The 21,217-nt window shown below is 39.1% G+C and overlaps 1 protein-coding gene across 1 annotated transcript; it reads left to right on the forward strand.

Annotated features, from left to right (window-relative positions):
• The first annotated feature begins 20,554 nt into the window (after positions 1 to 20,554).
• Positions 20,555 to 21,217, forward strand: LOC130465428 (uncharacterized). The gene has a single exon (XM_056834177.1). The coding sequence runs from the start codon at positions 20,555 to 20,557 to the stop codon at positions 21,215 to 21,217; it is 663 nt and encodes a 220-aa protein (XP_056690155.1).

The following is a 21,217-nucleotide window of genomic DNA, read 5'->3' on the forward strand; positions in this document are numbered from 1 at the left end:
TAATTATCTGCTTTATTGTTTGTTCTTTCTTGTTGTATTGTTCGTTCTTTCATGTTGGCTTTAAAATTCATAATGAAATTGTTCACTTCATTGGTCTTTTATGTTTTTACAAGCGCCTATATTGTTTATTTCCAAATAAATAAATAAATGTTCGTTTCCAAAATTTACCGTATTCACTACCCTTCCTACTAAGTGAAGGGCCGAAAGCCCACCAAGAACTGAAAACTGAATTAACTTAGGCCCAAAACTCCTAACGATTCATTGCAGAATTATATGCGGATTATACCTTGTAGGAGACTGCCCATTTTGTACATTTGTACAAGGCTCAGCCAGTTAGCCTCTCACTCCCCTGCTCTCATATTTTTCTCTTAACCTCAATAAACTATCTATCGGTCCAACATAAATATACAACGGTTGCACACGTGAAAATGTAATATGCTTACAATCTCAGAAAAATAAACAAGATTTATCGACCAAGGGAACTAAACACCTTTTAAAAAAAAATAATGGGTGGGGATATGATGGGGTTGGTTTGAACATTGTAAGATTGAACTGGACATGATTTACAACCTCACAAGCTAGTGCGTCTTTGAAATCAAGTTTCAACGTGTTTTAAAGCATTCGTACTAGCTATCAGAATGGTTTACTACTTCCTCCCTTTTCTTTTACATGCAACGCATATACTTGACAAAAATGGATTTCATCCTTTATTTGGTGGTTGGTTAGTTAAAGAATTGATAAATTAAGTGAGTGCACAAAAGAAAGTTTTTGTTTATAGTTTCTGCATTTCCATTTTAGATTTTAGATTTTAGGGGAGTGTCCACTAATGAGCATATTAGAGTAGAAATCACTAGATTTAACCAAAAGATGATTAGCTCAAACTGGACAGTATTGCATACAAATTACAGGGTCAAGTAGTAGTGAGCTCAAATCTTCATAATCAACAAATTAAGCTTATGGTCCTTGAGTAAACTTTCATTTATCCTTTAAACTCGGGACCGATTTATAAGCTAATTAATCAATCGAAACCACAACTTATAAGTTTGTTTATGAACAAATCTGAAATTCCTTTTAGGAATCAATAAGCACATCGTCTCACATAAAAAAAAACAACAAAATTGATATACTAGTAGCTACCACCAAGTACATCTAGGTGATGAAAATACTGATCAAACAACAAACTAGTATGATCAAAAAGATCAAAATGACTATCCTGCCCCCTCACAAAAACACCATCAAATTGTTCAACAAACTCCTCAGAAGAACTTACAGAAGGGGAGGAACCATCATCCACTACAAGTGGTACTGATCTTTCATAATTTTTAGTATTATTATTATTATTATTATTATTGATCGTGGTCATCGCATCGGACACCTTACAACCATCATGATCTTGATGATAATCATCAGGAACCATCCAAGTATCATTTCCACCACAATTATCCATGATGTTCGACACGTCGGATTCCTGCCCCGTGAGCTCTTGTACTATCGCTCTAAACTTAGAAGCACTCGTAGTCACTTTCATAGGTGTTGAGATGTACACTACCTTAAGCGCCGTCTCGCCTCTTCTCAATGGTTGTTTTTTAGCCATCCGTTTATCTGTTTCTGATGCTTTTCTGCTTCTTTTACTACCATTACCAACTGCTTGTTGCCTTTGCTGTTCCGTTTTCATTTTTCTTTTTAATTTACTTTATGTAGATAGGATATGCAAAATATTATTATGCTTAACAAATCATGACAACAGGGTTTATATAATGGTTTGTGTTTCAGGGATTTTCTTCCTTTTTTTTTTTTTTTTTTGTCTTTTTGAAGAAAGAGTTTCAAGTACTAGAAGATTGGTTGCTTCGTGGAAGCTTATGTAAAAGAAAAGTGGAGGTTATATTTGTTGTTGTGGATTTTGATTCACTAAATTATTATTTCCTCCCTTTCTTATTATTGATATCTTGTTTTGACTATACATGTTTGACAGTGCACTCTTTCACCGTTAACATCTTTCTTTTGTATTAATAAAATTATACGTAAAATTTTGATATTTTTAAAACAATCATTGTCACGAACTAAACAAAACTTTACATACCTATGTTTTTTTCTTATATATTGGAAATACATTAGTATATTCTCTCAAATTCTAAATATGAAGTAGTTTCAATATTTCAAATAGAAAGGAGTACTCCATTCGTTCCTTTAAGTTCTTTCCCATTGGAATCGGTGAGGGGATTAAGAAAGGGATTTTTCATGAAATGCCCCTGAGGTTTGTCTTAATGCACCAAATACCCTTAAACTTTACAGAATGCACCAAATACCCCTGAGGTTTAGTATAAATACACAAAATGTCCAAAATGACTATTTTCCGTTAACTCCGTTAAGTCCCCCGTTAACATTAATTATTTTTTTCCCCTCTTTTTATTCCTTTTATCTTTTATCTTTTCTCTGTCTCTTTCTCTTTCCTTTTTCATGAACTTCACCAACAACCACCACCAAACCCCATTATTTCACCTGAACAGACAAGTTTTCTGCTATCCCCCCCTTCAAAGATTCAACTCAAACTCAAACAAACAAATTCCATTTTCCTCTCTCCTAAAATTCAGATCTACAACACAAACCCTTACAAAAAAATTGATCCCCAAATCAGCAATGGTGGATTCAAATAATCAGCAATCCTCGTTGCAATAATCGAGGGGAAACGCCGCAAATCGAGGAAAACGTCGCAAAATTGATCCCCATATCAGCAATGAGGGAAACCCCGACGACGAGGAAGGTGGAGCGGGGTTTGTGGCAGCGGCGGTGGGGTGAGTAACGTGGGGGAAGTGCGGGGGAAGGTGGGGGTTTGGTGGTGGGGGTTTGGGGGTTTGGTGGTGGCGGCAGTGGGGAGAACTGAGGAATTCGGTGGGGGAAGTGCGGGGGGGTGGTTTGGTGGTGGTGGTGGTGGCACTGAAAACACAGATTAATGAAGTGTTGTTGCTGATGTTGCTGTTATTCGGCAATAAAATGGGTTGTAAATCCACCATTGTTGTAGCTTGAGGAGAGAGAAAATGGTGGGTTTTTTTAGGAGGGATGAAGGAAAGTGATGGTGAGGAGAGAGAAAAGACCGACCAAGGGCAAGTTAATGAGATAGGGTTTTAGTTAGGGATGATGATGGTGGAATAAGAAGAAAAAGAAGAAGATGATGACAATGATGATTGATGGCGTGAAGGAAGAAGAATGCCCAGAAATTGCGTGAAGAAGAAGAGCCCAGAAAAAAAATTGGGTTTTTTTTTTTTTTTTTGATAACATTTTTTTTTAAATAACAGTAGTTAATTAAATTTTTGGGTTTAATTAATATAATTAAGTGTTAATATTAGAATTAGTAGAGAAATTAGTTGAGTAAGGGCAAAAAAGTAATTTTATGCTAACGGAGACTTAACAGAATGGACGGAAAATGCTCATTAAGGGCATTTTGTGTTATTGTTTTAAACCTCGGGGGTATTTGGTGCATTCTGGAAAGTTTAGGGGTATTTGGTGCATTAAGGCAAACCTCGGGGGCATTTCATGAAAAATCCGATTAAGAAAACTAGAATCTTAGTTTGTTTGGGTATATGTGTAATGATTGGGTGTAAAAGTAATGATTGTGTGTAAGAGATTGGAATAAGGGAAGGAGAGAGAAAATAATAAAAAAAATAAGGTAAAGAGAGAGGAGTGATAAGGATGGGTGATAAAGGAGGGAGGAAGTACAAATACATATCAGATATGTATGGGGAAATACATATCAGAACATAAGACAAAATAGGAAAAATGACAAAACAATAATTAAATGGTACTTTTCTAAACACAAATGGTACTTTTTTTACAGAATGGTACTCTTTTTACATGAATGGTACTTCATTTTTTGTCTTTTAGCTATCAGATATGCGAAAAAACGAACCAGGAAGTGGGTGTATGAGAAAGGGAAATGAATTAAATAATACGGGTTTGAAATTTAGGTAGAATGTTTAGGTATTTTGGTAAATAAAATAGGATATAAGGGTATTTTGAGGGAAAAAAAAGTAAGTCCAAAAATAGTATAGATTCCAACTGAGAAGAACATTTAGGATCGCTCGAAATAGAAACGGGAATAACATTTAGGAACGGAGAGAGTATTAAATAATTATTCAATGACAAAATTAGTACTCAATAATTAAATTATTAATAATTTTGGAAGTTTGAAAGGAAGATGAAAAGAACATTCTGTTGAAATAATTAGTTAAGTAATAAGACCGGAAAGCTTAATGTAGTAAGTTATTATAGAAATCTTTGAAAGGGTGAGAATTATTTGTGGCAAAGAATAAATCATTAGAGGATGTTTTGTCTTTTAGGGTCAAAGGAAATGAAATGAGGGGAGGTGGTTCAAATGGAATAATACGTATTGTATTGAGATGTTAATACTTCAATCGTGATCTTGACTAATTTAGTACTACCTCCGTTTTAAAAAGATCTTTACACTTACTATTTGCACATATTCCGGTGCAATGTTTGACCGTTAATATATTCAATTTCGTATGACAAAAAGTTATAAAAAGTTGATATTTATAAAATATATTTCGACATGAATCTAACAAGATATCTCATGATAATTTTTTATAGACATAATAGTGAGAATTTATGGTCAAAGTTTTTATTTTTGGACACATTTTTCAAAGTGTAAATATCTTTTTGAAACGGAGATAGTAATTATCATTAATTGACACTCAGTAGGTTTATTCAATCTCCATCTAATTGATGCATCGAGGTGACATGTTTTTCAATTGTAGCGAAACATCTTATTAGATTATTAGAGTATCAATAGTAAGGGTCACTCTTATTTACCCGCTTCATCACCATCTCTTATAAGAGTTATCAATTGAAAAATTCAAGAAATACACTTTCTCTTATTTACTCCCTCTTAAACATCTTTTGATAGAGTATTAAACTAACCTTAGGGTTTCAACTATCAGTTTAAGCTTTTGGTTTAGCTGGTCCTCTGACATGATATCAGAGCCAGCATGACACAAAGGTCACGGGTTCAAATCTCATTCATCATTCCTTTCAAAATATTTTGCGCTGGGTATGAGGAGGCTTATGCTGCATCTACACTTTAAGCCCAAAAGACTTTCATGTTTGGGGACGTAATAGAGTATAAAACTAATCTTGGGGCTTCAACCATCAGCTTAAGCGATTGGTTGTTGGTCCTCTGACACCTTTTTTCATGTTTATTCTTTTGGTTTTTTTAACAAAAATGTCAAAAGCAAGCACAATATCCCCACAATCATCCACCTCACCCCCCCCTTTTATTTCTAAGAGTTACCTCTTATTTAGACGATGTCTTAGTTAACCTCTAAATATGAGTTAGCTAAGAGTTAGCTTTTTTTATTTATTTATTAAGAGCTGTCTTTTAAATTTTCTCTCTCTATAAGTAGGGGTTAAGAGTGTGCTAGTATTGATGCTCTTACGGAGTAATAATGATGAACGATAACGTTCTCGTAGGAAAATGCATACAACATGTCTTGTCTGCACCCGATGTACATTACATTTATTGTATATCGGGGGGACTTTTATCCAATTTTTTATTTCTTTTAACATGTTTTGATTAACTTTTTGTATTATAAAATACGAAGTAATTTTTAATTTATATACATTCATGGGTCATGATAAAAAGGTCGCAAGTAGCGACAACATTTAGTTGTCGCAATCTTACGTGTCGGAGTTTAATTGGTACATATAGGCGCCACGTAGGACATGCGTCATCAGATTTTTTTTTTATTATCAATGCAATATTTTTACTATGAACATATGTAAATTAAGGTAGTTGATAGGAAGAATTAAACAAATTAGAATATTAAGATATTTCTACCTTTTTTTGTAACATGTATAATAGGTTATGTTAAACATTTTGGTTTCCAATTTAAATTATGACACATAAGTATGTCATATCATCATTGTGATACGGGCAAACTTTTTAAAAGCTTACATGGTTAATTTTAAGTCATTAACATTATGAGAGATTTTAAAGGGATGATTTTTTTAAGAAGACAAAATTTATCACTAAAAATTAAATACTCCTTAATCTATACTATATATTAAAAGGCGTTTACAAGAAAGTATACGTGACACGTGGCGCTCTGCTTATGGGTCGTTCTCTCCATGTAATATTCATCTACATAAAAAAAAATGGCAAACATGGTTTGTGTAAGGTTTGAACTCATGACCTTGAGTTTAAACAATAAAGCTTTTACCACTAAGCTATTACATGTTTCATGTTATCATTACAAAAAGTTATATATAAGTAAACGTTAATGTTATTAATGTAGTAACCCGGGGCATCGCCCGGGCATAAAAACTAGTTTTTATATTATATCGGGTAATTTTTATGCATTTTAGAGCAACTTTGCGTCTGTCTTACTATATTAATTGTAGAGGCCGGTTGTAATTAAAAATTTGTGAAGCATATCTTTGTGGTTATTTTGGTTAACTAAATTCGTTTGAGTACTGACGTAGAAAACGTTAAATTCAAACTTTTACCATATCGCTTTTGGTTAAGTGGCTAGATAACGTGTTTATGAAACTAGTTTTAACCCGAGTGGTGTACATGATATATATTTTATCAAATCTATATAAGGGTGTATGTTCCTTGACTTCAGACGATCCAGTCGATCTGGTCTTCCATCCTCCTCCCTCTCTGATTGTGGGGTGTGATAGAGAATGTGTTAATATTCTGTTTGTATATTATGTGAAGATAGATTTTGTGTATGTAAAGTGGATTCTCGTAGAATTAGGGTTGTACACTTATATATTCAATCAAGGAGAACATCCCAAAATCAGGGAAGTTACACAATATAAGAATAATGAACCAATGAGGATGAATTAAAAATTTAAGAACGTATAATAAAATGAAATAAAGACATATAAAGAGTCATATAAGATTTTTATTTATATCCTTTTAAAAAAAGTAAAATTAGGATTTTAAGGGTAAAGAAAAAACATAGAAAAACAAGAAGATGACACGTGGCAAGAAAACATGCAGATGTTAATTAAGGGTTACTTTGGAAGGAAATATGTCCTTCACCCAAGGTGCATTAGTCTAATACCAAGCTTCAGATTAATTACGAACAATTAATTCAGTGAGATCAAGTGATCGGAACAGCTGGCTGGAGCAATGCTTCCGATCAGTGAGTTCTAATCTATATTAGGCTCACAGCTTACTCTCGACTGAACCTATAAGGTCACACCATTGGCATGTAATTAACAGATCACCGGATTAAACGAATCGAAAATTCATTTAATAGCTTTTTGGGAATTAGTTCGGAAAAACATAAATATACGATATGACGTTGGATCGGAATCGTATATCGTATTGCGTATATTCCTAAGCTAGGCGAAACGAATAATCGTATATGCACAACATTGGATCGTCAAAGCACTATACGATAAATAATCGACGGAAGGCATTAGACGAAAATACGAGAAGGCAACACTGCCGGCCCAACGAGCCAAGCGCGCAAGCACGCAAGGCCCGTCGAGGCGCATTAGCGTGCCAGCGCCAAGCAAGGCCCATGCACTCGGCTGGGCGCGCACGGGGACAAGCAGCAGCAACAGCGCACACGGCAAGGCCCACGGCCCAGCTCGTGTGGTTGTGTGCAGTACTCGTGGGATTGTGCGAGTAAACGCTAGCCGGTTCTTGCCTTTGTGGCTTGGTCGGTTGGTGTTATAACCTTAGGGTTATAACACCAATCCACCCTTATGTTTTTTCCACACACTTTTGCCAAATCAGTTTTTAACCTAAACAAAAGAGAAAACCTAAACTCTCTTTGTGCCTCCGTTACAAACTGTTCCCAAAAGAAAATATCTTGAGTGACTTCTAAGCCATCGATCTCAAGACGGATATGAACGTGTCGGTGAACCAAGTAAAGGAAAGACATCTGGAGTTCTTGTTCGTGTTTGTGATACGTTGAATCTAGGGAAAACACGCTACAAACGTAAGTCTGCTTGATTTGTACTTTATACATGATTCATGGCGTTATTTTTAGTTCTTGTTCGTGTTCGTGATACGTTGTACTTTATACATGATTCATGGCGTTATTTTTAGAAAACCTAAACTCTCTTTGTTCGTTCGTCTCTCTATGGTGAAGTTATTATTAGTCTAGTTTCTCGATCCCTCGCAAAAGATTTATATAGAATTTGTTAATTAGTTGATAAAGTTTTATGAGGGATCGTAACAATCATTAACTTTTCGAGTATACTCAAATGAATCAAGTGAAGAATCGTCCTTGCGGCTACAACAAATCGTTAGATCCTCTCAACAAAAATGATGCATGTTTCAGCTTTATAAACGGAAGACGTTATGTATTGTAAGATATATCCAACGACTGTATTTTTGATGAAGCTGAGAAAACTTTATTTTATTACTCCCTCCGTCCCGGAATACTCGACCCGGTTTGACCGGCACAGAGTTTAAGGGACTTGAATTGACTTATTTAATTTAATAGGTAGTAGTTGATAGTGGGGTATTATTTTAATGTAGTTAGTGGGAGGTGGGTTAAGAGGTGGGGTTGGGGGAGAGTGTATGGAGTAGGGGGTAGGTGGGTTAATAGGGGTGGAGTGAGAAATAATATAATATTGTTAGAATATTTCCATTTTTAGAAACAGGTCAAGTATTAAGGGACGGCCCGATAAGAAAAACAGGTCAAGTATTCCGGGACGGAGGGAGTAATTTGTTATGCATTAATATATGTTATATCTATACTTCGTATTTCTCTTATTAATATTCTATGATTCTTAATTTATTAATGGAACTAATTTTATCTTAAAAAATATCTAATGTTAATCTTCATATATATGAAGCTAATCTCTCCCTTCATTCTTTTTGAATTGTCCCCGCTTAGAGGTTTTCTTGCTCTCACTTCCGCATCTGCGCTCGTCAAGCCAACTTTCCTTCTTGGGTTTTTCTGCACCATATTTTGATCTGCCGCGAGACACCGTACGCTACACAGAAGAACACAAGATTTGTGCAGTCGACTTCTTAGCTGGTCTTCAAGTAATAGTTCTTGATTTTACTGTGAACATCGAGGGCATATGCAAGGTTTAGCTTGGATTTGATCGGCGAACTTCCCCCTCATCTCGAAATTCGGAGTTCAGAGCCGACCAAGAGATCACGCCTAGCGGCTAACCTCGGAGACCCAAAGTCTTTTAAGCGCGGAAGGGAGCGATGATCGGTCTATCCCATTAGGCCATGCAAACGACTTGCTAATTTTCTCAAGAGCTGATCGCCCGAGTCTTTATTATGACAGGTGCGCATTGGTGGATAGGAGAGCTGGCACTGACTAATAAAGAAAGGATAATATGCTTGCTTGAAGGAGATCCAGTTGATTTGGCTTATGTACCGGCACCATCAATAGCTTATCCAACACCCCTTCTTCTTTGTCTAGGGGATCGTCGGGCTTAACCGTTGGAAAGTGGGATTCCATAGCGGAGAAGAAGGAAACTGGAGCGAAGCAACTCGACTAAATAATAGGTTAGCTGCTGGCGCACCTCTCCTAACTATTTCCCATTTATTCTACACGTAGGTGGGAATCCGCAGCACGGATAGATTAAGGAGAAGAAATTCTTTACAATTGGACCCAGGCACGGGGGAAAGCCTTCCCAGAGGGAGTGGATTTTTTTTATAATAAGACTTAAAATTAATATTTTACCATCTTACATTTTTGTTTCATTTATACGGAGTATAAAGAAGTGTTGTTAATCAGTCATCATACTCATTATTTATCTCTCTCATCGCAATAATACTTGGTCTTTGCATGTGCTATTTCTAGGGATGGCAACGGGGATGATATGGACCGGATTCTACTGGATCTAGATTCGTTTTCCACACATGGATCTAGATCTGGACCCGTAGATCCAAAATTATTTGGATCCAGATCCGTGATCCAACGAATCCGCGACTAGGATTTGGATCCACATGTAATTTTTTTTCTTCAAAAAATATTACTCTGTATATTATGCTACTTTTTACAAAAATAAAATTATTGTATATAATTATGAAGTTCATCCAAGATGCAAAATATAATATAACGGAATAAAGAAAATAAACATCAAAATCATGAAAATAATACACATTTTTTTTATTAAAGATAAATTTTCTTTTAAAATGGATCCGTAGACCGAATCTGGATCTCAAAAATATAATTCATATCCAAATCTGCAGGGTCCAAAATTTAATGATCCAGATCCTATAAAACGGATCTGGATCCACGAATGTGGATCAAGTTCAGGATCCATTACTATCTCTAACTCTTTCCTTTTCTTAATAAATGAGAATGTTGGTTTGAATAAAACTTCGATCAATTCTTTGATACATATTTCCTCTAGCGGTTATATAAACATATTTTTCCCGCAATCTACAAACCACAAGTTTCACCATTTGACTATGTTTTACTCAACTTTTTTTTTGTCTGAATTTATATTGTTTAAATTAATTTAAACTTATTTTATTTGAAATAACTTAAAGCAAGTCGGTCGGGACAAAGTCTTAATATACCCCCTCCTTTTTTTTTGCAAAGAACTTTCTACTTTTTGTTTGAGTACGTACGGAGTATCACTACAAGAAATTGTACCATTAACGACGGGAAATCCCGTCGCTAAAGGCCAATAATCGTTGATTAACGATGAGATTTCCGTCGCGAACCCGTCATAAAAGGGGGCTGTCGTTAATGGAAAATCCCGTCGTTAACCCGACATAAAAGACATTGGATGGATGTTCCCGTCTTTGTTAGGTTTTTAGCCCCGTCGCAAAAGGCTTTACGATGGGTTTTTTGACCCGTCGTTATTAGGTTGTCATAAAAGATACAAATTCGTGTAATGTATGTTATTTTTAAAGATCTTCTCATCTAGTTCCTACTTTTGCTTTATTCCAAAATTGGCAAATAAAGTTAATTATCTCTTTCAACTTCGTTTATCCCACCATATGGGCTTACTAAAACTATTTATACTCTTTCTGTTTATTTTAAATGAACCACTTACATGAGCATATAGTTTTAGGAGGCTCATGCAAAGTTAGTTAAATGATGCAAGTGGAAAAATCAATAATTTACGTAGTATTTCGTTAAATAAATCAATAATGAGGACTACGTTAGTGATATCATTTGAGAGATGATGGTTTTTTTTAATTATTTAAGTGGAAGCCTTAGAGAGAAACAATAGTTTTCTTTTGAATGAAGATTAATAATAATAATAATAATAATAATAATAATAATAAATAATAGGGCACGATGGTTCACGTCAGCATCACCGGCGACAGTTAGGCGGTGGTTCCACGGCAACTACCCGACGGTTCGGCGGCATTTTACCGGCGGTATCACGGAGGTTAGTGTTTCGGTTTACCGTCAGTTTTTGGTGTAGTTTGGTGCAGTTTTTGGTGCGGTTTTTTTGCAGTGGTTTTGGGTGAATTTCCGATCGACGTTCGTCGGGGAATCGGGGTTGTTATTGGCGCAGTTTAAGGTCCATTTGGGGTGCGGTTTTCAGGCGGAATTGTGGGCAGTTGTGGTCTGTTGAAGGTTCCGTTCAGGGGGAGCTGTTTGGCGACGGTTTTGATTGTTGGTTTGGGAAATTTGGGGGCTGTTTCAGGCGGCTAACAGGGGCAGTTTCAGGCGGCTTTAAGGGGCAGATTCAGGCGACTAAAAGGGGCAAATTCAGGTCTTGCTTAGCTGTTCCGAAGGTGCAGGTCAGAGGGTGTTTCGGTGGTGTTGGGGGTGTTGTTCCGAAGGTGCAGGTCAGTGTGTTGTGTTGGGTGGCTGTGTGTGGTTGTTGCGTTTCTTGGTGGAGTTTCTTGGTGGAGCTCTGGTGGTTCAGCGACGTCCGTAGTGGTTCCGCCCATAGGTGTTTGTAACGGCAGAGTATCTGGTTTGACATTTCAGTTTCGGTCTTTGTTTGTTTCCGGCAGTTTGGCAGTTTCGGTGAGTACCGTTTCAGGTTCAGTGCGGTTGAAGTGCTTTGCTATGGCTAGTTCCGTTGAGAGGTTTCATTGCCCTTTTGTGGGTCTTAGCGGGTGCCACGATGGAGGTGGGCGTGGTCTGGTTAGGAGTTCTCTGATCACTCACTTACGGGATCGTCATTGTTGCACTGGTGTGCGGGATGTAACCCGTCATTCCCTTGCTACCAATTTGCAGGTTTTTTCTACGGCTGAGGTGACCTTTCGTCATATGGGAATTTGGCTATGTGGAGATTGTTTCAAGACGCATACTCATCGTATTAGGTGTCGACATGGCAGTGGTTCTAGTACGGTTTTTGTGGACCCACCTGATTCTGGGGATGGTACTATTCGTTTTACTCTCTACGGTATTCAAAAACCACAAGCTCCTGCTTCCGAGCTGTCTACTTCTGATGCGCCTCGAGAACATCATTTTTCTTTTGATGTTGCTCTTCTAAACACTTTATGGTCTAAGCGGCTGCGTTCTGTGAAATCCATCCCTCCCAAATGTCGTTTGGGTTTTTCGCGAGTTCTGAAAGGGGCGCTTGATAAGGTGATTTGCAGACCAGATGACATTGCTTGTTGGGTTCAGTTGCTCGTGTTACCTCTTTGTGTCCTCAAGACTTTTTCTCCACGAAGTAATCGTGAGTGTTCCTCCGGTGTTAGGCGGCGACAACAGGAAGAGAGTATCACCTATGCTATTCGTTCTTGGGGTGTGCCCGGGGGTTCTGAGCAACTTGTCATAGACACATTGGCTAGCGTGTCTCCCCCTCTATTGGATGTTGACGAAGACCATGATTTGGCGGAGCGTAATATTAAGCAATGCAAGAGAAAGATTTCTGATGGTCACTACACTGCTGCCGTTAGGGTTCTTTCTTCCTCAGGTCTTGCCCCTTACAATGATGCTACTCTTGCAGATTTGCAAGCAAAGCACCCTTGCGTTCCGGTCCCTACCTTACCGGATATCCCTGTTGATCATCACCTTACTGCTTCCTCCGCCGTTGTTTTGGAGCAGATTAAGGGCTTTCCGCGTGGTACTTCGTGCGGTAGAGATGGCTTGCGTGCTCAACACCTTTTGGATTATTTGGGTGGTGCTGCTGTAGCTATTTCTGATGAGTTGGTGGATGCTATCACTCAGGTAGTTAATCTCTTTCTTGCTGGAAAGTGTCCTGCTGAGCTTGGAGGATACATTGCTAGTGCTCCTCTTACGCCTCTTGTTAAGCCTGGTGGGGGTATTCGGCCTATTGCTGTGGGCACTATTTGGAGGCGCCTTGTTTCTAAGGTCGGGGCTGCTTTGGTTGGTCCGCGTTTAGGAAACTACTTTGGGGGTCTTCAGTTTGGAGTTGGGGTTCCAGCAGGTGGTGAGGCCATTCTCCATGCTGTCAATCGGTTGGTTGAGGCTCGTGGGGCCGATGTTGGCCTCTCTATGTTATTGGTGGATTTTCAGAATGCGTTCAATTTAGTTGATCGATCGGCTTTGTTGCGTGAGGTTCGGCTACATTGTCCTGCTCTTTCGCGTTGGGTTGAATTCTGCTACTCTTCTCCAGCGCGGCTGTATTATGGGGAGCATACCTTGTGGTCTTGTCAGGGTGTGCAGCAAGGGGATCCTCTCGGCCTTTGCTTTTTTCTCTGGTTCTACATCCATTGGTGTGTCGAATCAGAGACTCATTTGATCTATCTCTTCAGGCTTGGTACTTGGATGATGGCACTATCGTTGGTGACACTTTGGTGGTTGGACAGGTCTTGGAGTTGATTTTGGAGGAGGGTCCTCATTTAGGTCTCCATGTTAATGTTGAGAAGACGGAGGTTTTCTGGCCTTCGGAGGACCCACGCAGTCGTCTAGAGGGTGTCTATCCTGCGGATATTGCTCGTCCTGCGCTTGGTGTTAAGTTGCTTGGTGGCCCAGTCAGTACGGATTCCTCTTTTTGTAAGGAGTTGGTTTCGCAGCGTGTGGCGAAGACTGTTGTGTTGATGGATGCTGTAGCCAAGCTTAATGATCCCCAGTGTGAGTTGTTGCTTCTTCGTGCGTGTACTGGAGTTTCTAAACTCTACTTTGCTATGCGCACTTGTCCGCCTCATCTTTTCGAAGCGGCCCAATTATCTTTTGATGTGGCTCTGCGGGCTTCTTTAGAGCGCATCGTGACTGCTTCGGGACCTGGGTTCGGTGACTGGCAATGGCGCCTTGCCACCTTGCCTTATTCTTATGGAGGATTGGGTGTTTATTCAGCTGGTGATGTTCGGCATTATGCTTTTCTTGCATCCCGTTTGCAGTCTTCTGGTTTGCAGGATTCGCTTCTTCGGCTTACAGGTGTTGATGGTCGGGGACCGGCCTTTGATGATGCTCTTGGTCTTTTCAATAGGACCGTGGAGACCGACCTTATGCGTCGCCCTAGTGAGATCGCTGCCCCCACACTCATGAAGAAATTGGCAGACATATATTTCACAAAGGTTACTGCTGATGCGGAATCCGCCTACTCCTTATCTTCTCGTCTTGTTGCCCTATGGAAATCTCAGCAGGGGGATCACTCCTCAGCTTGGTTGCGGGCAGTCCCCATCTCGGGTTTAGGCCAGACTATGAACGGTAAGACTTATCGTTCGGTTCTTTGCTATCGGTTGGGTATTCCGTTGTTCTCTGATTCGACGCCATGTTCTGCTTGCTCTCGGGTTTTCGACGGGGACATTTATGGGGATCATGCCGTGTCTTGTGCTGGGATTGTGGGTATCAAACATCGACATAATGTTGTTCGTGATACCCTATTGGATATTTGCTATCGGTCGGGGATTTCTGCTCGCAAGGAGGTTGATGTTGGGCTGACTAGTGAGAGTGATGGAGCTCTTCGTCCTGCAGATATATTGCTTTACTCATGGGATGGCGGTCTAGATGTGTGTGTTGACTTGACTGGGTCTTCCCCTATGACGCAATCTGGGTTGTCAAGCTTCGTTCCGGGACGGGTTGTGGCGGTTGCAGCGCAGCGGAAGCAGGATAAGTATGCGGCACGTTGTAGGGCTTTGAGGTACGGTTTCTTTCCATTTTCCTTCTCTTCTTTTGGGGAATTAGAGAAAGGGGCTGTTTCTTTGCTGAAGCGGGTCCAGACGTACTCTAGGGCTCAGGACATTGGGGCGCGGGCAGCTGCCCACATTTTCAGCAGGATCGGATTCGCCATAGCTAGAGGAGTGGGGGCCCAGATTGTATCTCGGCTCCCTTCCAACTTCTTGTAGTTCACTTGATCTTTGTAGCTTGTTAAGCTTGTAACTTTTTATAATAATAATAATAATAATAATAATAATAATAATAATAATAATAATAATAATAAAATATGGGAGAAAAACTTACCAAATGTAGAAGTGATGCATTTTAAAAATACACTCGTAGAAAAGTGATACATTTATAAATAAATAAAAGAGAGGGATTAATACATACTACGTACAAGTACGTTTTGAAATGAAGATCTCATTAACATTGTTTAGCCTTACAAACATATATATGTAAAATTAGGTCAAAGTATTCTTATTTTGACCATATGAACAAATTTTTTTTTTGGCAGAGAGAGGCACAAATTGCACGACGACAAATGGTGTAGACGGGATTCGATCATAGGTCTTGGTTACCTTCACTCAAGACTTTATTAAATAAGCTAGTTGATATTTTTTTTTTTTGGCAGTATAATCTGGTTGATATTCTTTGACCATATGAACAATGAATGGGAAGAATATTAGGAAACAGAAAAACAAGTGTCCACATGCATAGTAGTTTCGTTGATTAATTAACACTTTCTTATATATATCCGGATTACTTTAAGGAGTGTGCACGCGCGACCATGGACATTTGTACGTTAAGATTCATTATATGTGATATTTAATGACCTAAATTAATAGAAACGAAAATAAAATTTCCATACTTAAACACTTAAAATATAAAAATGTAAAATAACTTTTCATTTGGACTCACCATTCCCTTATCTAGTTATGTACTACCATTTTTTTTTTTTTTTTTTTGCGTCATATAAGTCAAAAAAATTAGGCAATAGGCCGGCCCAAGCTGGGGGAGGTAATTAATCACGTGGCAAGTATAATTAAGTAAAACTAGTAAGTATAGGCAAGTAAATTTAGGAAGCTCGAAGGAAGAAGGGATAATATGATTTAACTAGTGGAATGTGGAAATTAGTTGATTTGAAATAGGAAGGTGTGCGTGAGGTGGTACAAGTGTAATAAACAAAATAACGAAGTGGCTGCCTAATATAGAAAGATTGACATATTTTATGGTAGAAAATATGTATTCTCTCGTCAATTCATGTGTTCTTCTGATTTGACAATTTCATACGGGTCTTTTATTCGACGTCCTCATTCACTAAAACACCCGTATATTTATGATGAAAATACGATTTTACCCTTTAAAAGAAAATCACCCCTCCCTCAATTCACCCTTTCCCCTTCATCCTTCCCCTTCCTTCCCTTCCATGTTTTATCCGTCCACCTTCAACAGAAGTGAACCCCACCGACATCACTGACAACCCCAAAAAATTGTTGTCACCGTCAACCCCTCTATCACTTCACCCCTCCTCTTCCCTCCCCTGCTTATAAACAAATTAATTAATTAAACAAAAATTACTAACAAATTTATTTTTTTCAATTATATTAATTATGAAATTCAATAATTATTCAATTTTTTTTGGCAATACTTTTTAAAAAATCCGAAATTAGAAACAAAATAATATTCTAAAATTTTATTTTTATTACATCCATTTTTACATGGTGGGATAAAAAATTCAATTCTTTTTTTTTTAAACACAAGGGCCGTTCGGAATCGGCGCCCCGAACCATGTCTGGGCCGCCATCTCTGGGCGGCCCACACATGGTTCGGGCCGCCATGTGTGGGTCGCCCAGTGATGGAGGCCCGAACCAGTGGTTCCGGCCGCCAATTGTGGGCGGCTCTTACATGGTTCTGACCGCCATCTCTGGGCGGCCCAATTATTAAAAAAAATTATAACCTCATCCGACGAAACGTGCGGTTGATAATGGATACGCGGGGTTGTTGTGGTGGTGTGGATAGCGGAGCGTGTGGCAGCTCTTGTGCTGTTGATGGTGGAGCGCGGTGCGGCAGGTGATGGTGGTGAGAAGGGGTTGTCTTGGTACGTGGTGGTGCAATATGACACTAAAAATAGTGTTGCCGGAAAATTAGAGTGGGGCTGCCGAAAATTTAGAGTGGGCTCCCGAAAATTTGAGTGTGAAAATTTGAGGTGAAAAGTGAAAGAGGTGGGGTGACTTTTTATAAGGGTAATATCGTACTTTTACGTTAGAATTTGCGAGCGTCTTTAGCGTACACGAACGTCGAATAGCAATACACTTACTTTATTATTCGTAAAAGTTAAGTGTAAAATGTGTAAAAAAGTTTATACAGTGGACTCATGAGGACTGAGGAGTGAGGTAGAAAAAGAATAAGTGAGAAACTTACCATTTAAAAATAGAATAATCTCCAAAGACACCCCAAAAAATAATAATGTGTACTCTTTTCATTTCGAAGTAATATGGACACTTATGCATTTCACAACGACCAAGATAAAGGATTGGAAAATAGAGATTAAATATGAGAAAAGTGAAATGTAGTAAGAAAAGAAAAAAAAAGATTAGACTTGGTGGAATGATGTAAGAAAAGAACAATAAAAAAATAGGTTGAGTGGAATAGTGTAAGAAAAGAGCAATAAAAAAATACGTTGAGTAAAAAGTTATGAGTAAAAGTATAATATAAAAATAGATTGAGTGAAATGTTGTAAGTAAAGTGGGTAAAAAAGGGTGTGAAATTGTGAATGCATTAAATATAGTGGCATACATCTAAAAAAGAAATACTCCGTAAAATAGAGTGTCCCTATTAATTAGAAATACATACTTATGGAAACCGTCATAATTCAGAAACGGAGGGGGTATGTGATAATCAAGTAGGAATAGACGGAGTATGAAATATGAATGTAGAAGTAAGCAATGTTACGTGTTGTTCTTATGATTTGGGTAAATATTATCATGAAGTATAATAATACGGAGTACTTCTAGTATATTGGCAGTTTGGTACCTTAAAAAAAGAGAGAGTATATTGGTAGTTTGGTATCCTGTATAATTTATTTTTAGTTTCTTTTATTATATAACATTTTAATCATATTTTTGGCTTTTTTTTGGCGGGATATTTTTAGCTTTTTAATTGATACTGTAAACAAGTTATGATAAGCGAGACGGACAAATAATACCAGTCCGTATGATATAAGCAATATCACGTCACTAGTGCTGATTCAGCTGGAAATTAATGTTTTGTTTTACACTATTTAATTAACGTACTGTCATTTTCCAGCCATATTATCTTTGGAATATTAATATAAAATCTCAAACAAATAATGGAATTCTCATTACTTATGCTCTTGGATGCATGTAAAGTAGCATTAAAAAGCTCGCATCGGCATTCAATAATTTATTACATGCAGAGTATGTTTAGAAAGTTAGCGAAATAAATAAATAAAGATATTCTTTTAAAATATGTCTTGTAGACAGTTCTCAACTAATTGTAGGATATTTTTTTTTTGAAATCACTTAATAAATGATTTTCTTAATATTAAGATGACACATGACACGTGTATAATGCAGAAATGGAGAATATATTAGATATACAGTATCTACCCCTCTTAATTTGCTTATGTTTTCCTCCTTTTCTGTATTACAAGTGTATGTGTACGGGGTGTTCTACCGGCACCATTTGGTACCGGCAGAACTCCCCGTAGGTCAACTTCAACCTGCAGGTAATCTGGTCATCTTAGGTAAACAACATCTACCGGCAATATTTGTAAGACCCCTACCGGCATTATCATGAGGACAACCAACCAATGGTCACTATCAACAGGTCGCTATCTAACTACAAGGGACCCACCGGATCGTGCGCTTGGATTGGTCTATATAAGGAGCACCTCATTTATTGCTATGAGGTACACAAACACTTAAACACACTTCTTTCTTACTCTCTGATTATCTCTTAACCACTTCTCAATCTCTCAGTAATCTTACTTAAGCATCGGAGGGGGGATCCTCGAACCACCCCCGAGGCTAGTTAATCCATTCTGTTGTGCAGATATCAACCGGCACTCTCAACAGGAATCAAGTATCCCACAGTCAGCTGTTCTCATTCCACACCCGGAACAATTGGCGCTAGAAGAAGGGGACCTCATCCCTTGTAACGGTAGAACAGTCAATATGGATCTCTCACAGAAAGACGGTAAAAAATCAAAGAAAAGCCAGGAAAAAACAACAACTCCACAACCGGCGGGAACCTCCAAATTCCAACCCTCACTTGTAAACCCAGCCCATCCATTACAAGCACAATCAATTCTAAACCCAGCGACAAAAAACACCTCGATACCGGCACAAAAAGAGTTCACAGTGGAACACCATGATGAGTTAGAAATGGAAAGCCCTGTCAGAGAGCAACCAAAAACTCCACTAGAGCAGACGCTGCAGGAGCGCCTGTCTCCCCTGTCGAAAGTATTCACTGGAGAGCAATTGAAAACACTGTCGGCGGTGATGGCCGCTTTGTCAGAGTTACCGGCCTCACAGCAGCCAGGCTCAGTCGGCAGTCTAAGAAAGACCAAGTCGGCGAATCCCCAGTTACCCGTTAGGGATCTCCTAACCGCCCTAAATCAAGAAAACACCCCGGAAAAAAGAAAGCACTCGGATCCGACGGAAACAGAGTGGCATGAAACAGAGCAAGTCCCCACCACTGAATATGAGCGAAGAGCGCCGGTTCTACAGGTAGCTACACGGCAGACAATCCAGCCAAAAGACTCTCCTCTGTGCCGAGAAATCCTAGAAGAAAGGATGGAAAAGATAAAAATCCCGACAGGGAGATACGATGGGACAACGGATCCGGAGGATCACTGCACCACATTCGAACAACACATGATGCTGTACACAGATTCTGACGCCATGTGGTGCAAGGTGTTCCCGTCCATACTCTTAGGAGTTGCAGCAAGCTGGTATAAGGGCATAGAGGCACACTCCATTTACAGTTTTCGACAGCTGCAGGCGGCGTTTTTGTCACGGTTTGTGAGCAAACAGAAGAGAAAGAAATCGTCGGGAGAGTTAATGTCGTTCGCTCAAAGAGATAGAGAGCCGTTAAGAGATTACCTCACCCGCTTTAACAACGAATCAATCACTATTCCCAACCTACAGCAGGAGGTTGCGGTTCTGGCTCTGTTGAGGGGAATGCAAGAGTGCGAATTCAAGAAGTACCTCAGCCGAAAATCATACACTAATCTGGGCGACGTCCTACACAAGGCAAATGAGTATATCAGGGGGGATGAAATGATGAAGATCTCCAATGTGGTAGTGGCAACCGGTGGGAATGCCGGATACAATCCAAGCTATAACCCCCAGGCGGGAAAAGGAGAAAACAATTTCCACTAGAACAATAATCAGCAAGGGGCAGGCCAGAAAAACCAGAATAATAGAAATGCCAATCCATAGGGGCAGAGACCCCGACAGGATAGAAGGGAGTCCAGAGGACTCTTTGATAACTACACTCCGCTGAACACACCGCGGACGACAATTTACAACATAAACAACAAGATGGACGGTTGGAGAAGGCCTCCACCAATGCAGAGTAGGGAAAGAAATGTCAAGAAATTATGTGACTTCCATAATGAACACGGCCACCTCACAGAGGACTGCAGAGACCTCAAAGACAACATCGAGGATATGGTCAGAAAGGGATATTTTTCGCAGTATAGGGCGAAACAAGAAAATGGTAACAACAACTCGGTGGGGGGAAACCCTGCAAATTCGTACCGGCCACAACAACAGCAAAATCAACAACAATACCCCAGAATCGAACAGCCATATCAGCCACCTAGAATCGAGCAAAAACAGCCGGAAACCAGTGCCAGAGCAGAACAGAGGGACGGCGGAAAAAAATCTCCCGTGTATGTAATCTCTGGCGGCCCAGTCCACGGAGGGACGATAAGCGGCGCCAGCAGAAGTTTGGAAGAACACAGGCACATGGTAAACTATCATAACACAAGAGTGTGGCCGAACCCACCCAGCATACCAGTGATGACGTTCTCGGAATCGGATTGCAGAGGCATCATTTTCCCGCATGATGACCCGCTAGTTCTAACAATCGATATAGCAAATGCCGATGTGAACAGAGTACTGGTAGACGGTGGCAGCTCAGCAAACATCATTTTCTGGGAAGCCTTCAAACAGTTGCACATACCAGAGGACGAGCTTTAA

Source organism: Spinacia oleracea, chromosome 1 (genome assembly GCF_020520425.1).
Source record: "Spinacia oleracea cultivar Varoflay chromosome 1, BTI_SOV_V1, whole genome shotgun sequence".
Taxonomy (NCBI): domain Eukaryota; kingdom Viridiplantae; phylum Streptophyta; class Magnoliopsida; order Caryophyllales; family Amaranthaceae; genus Spinacia; species Spinacia oleracea.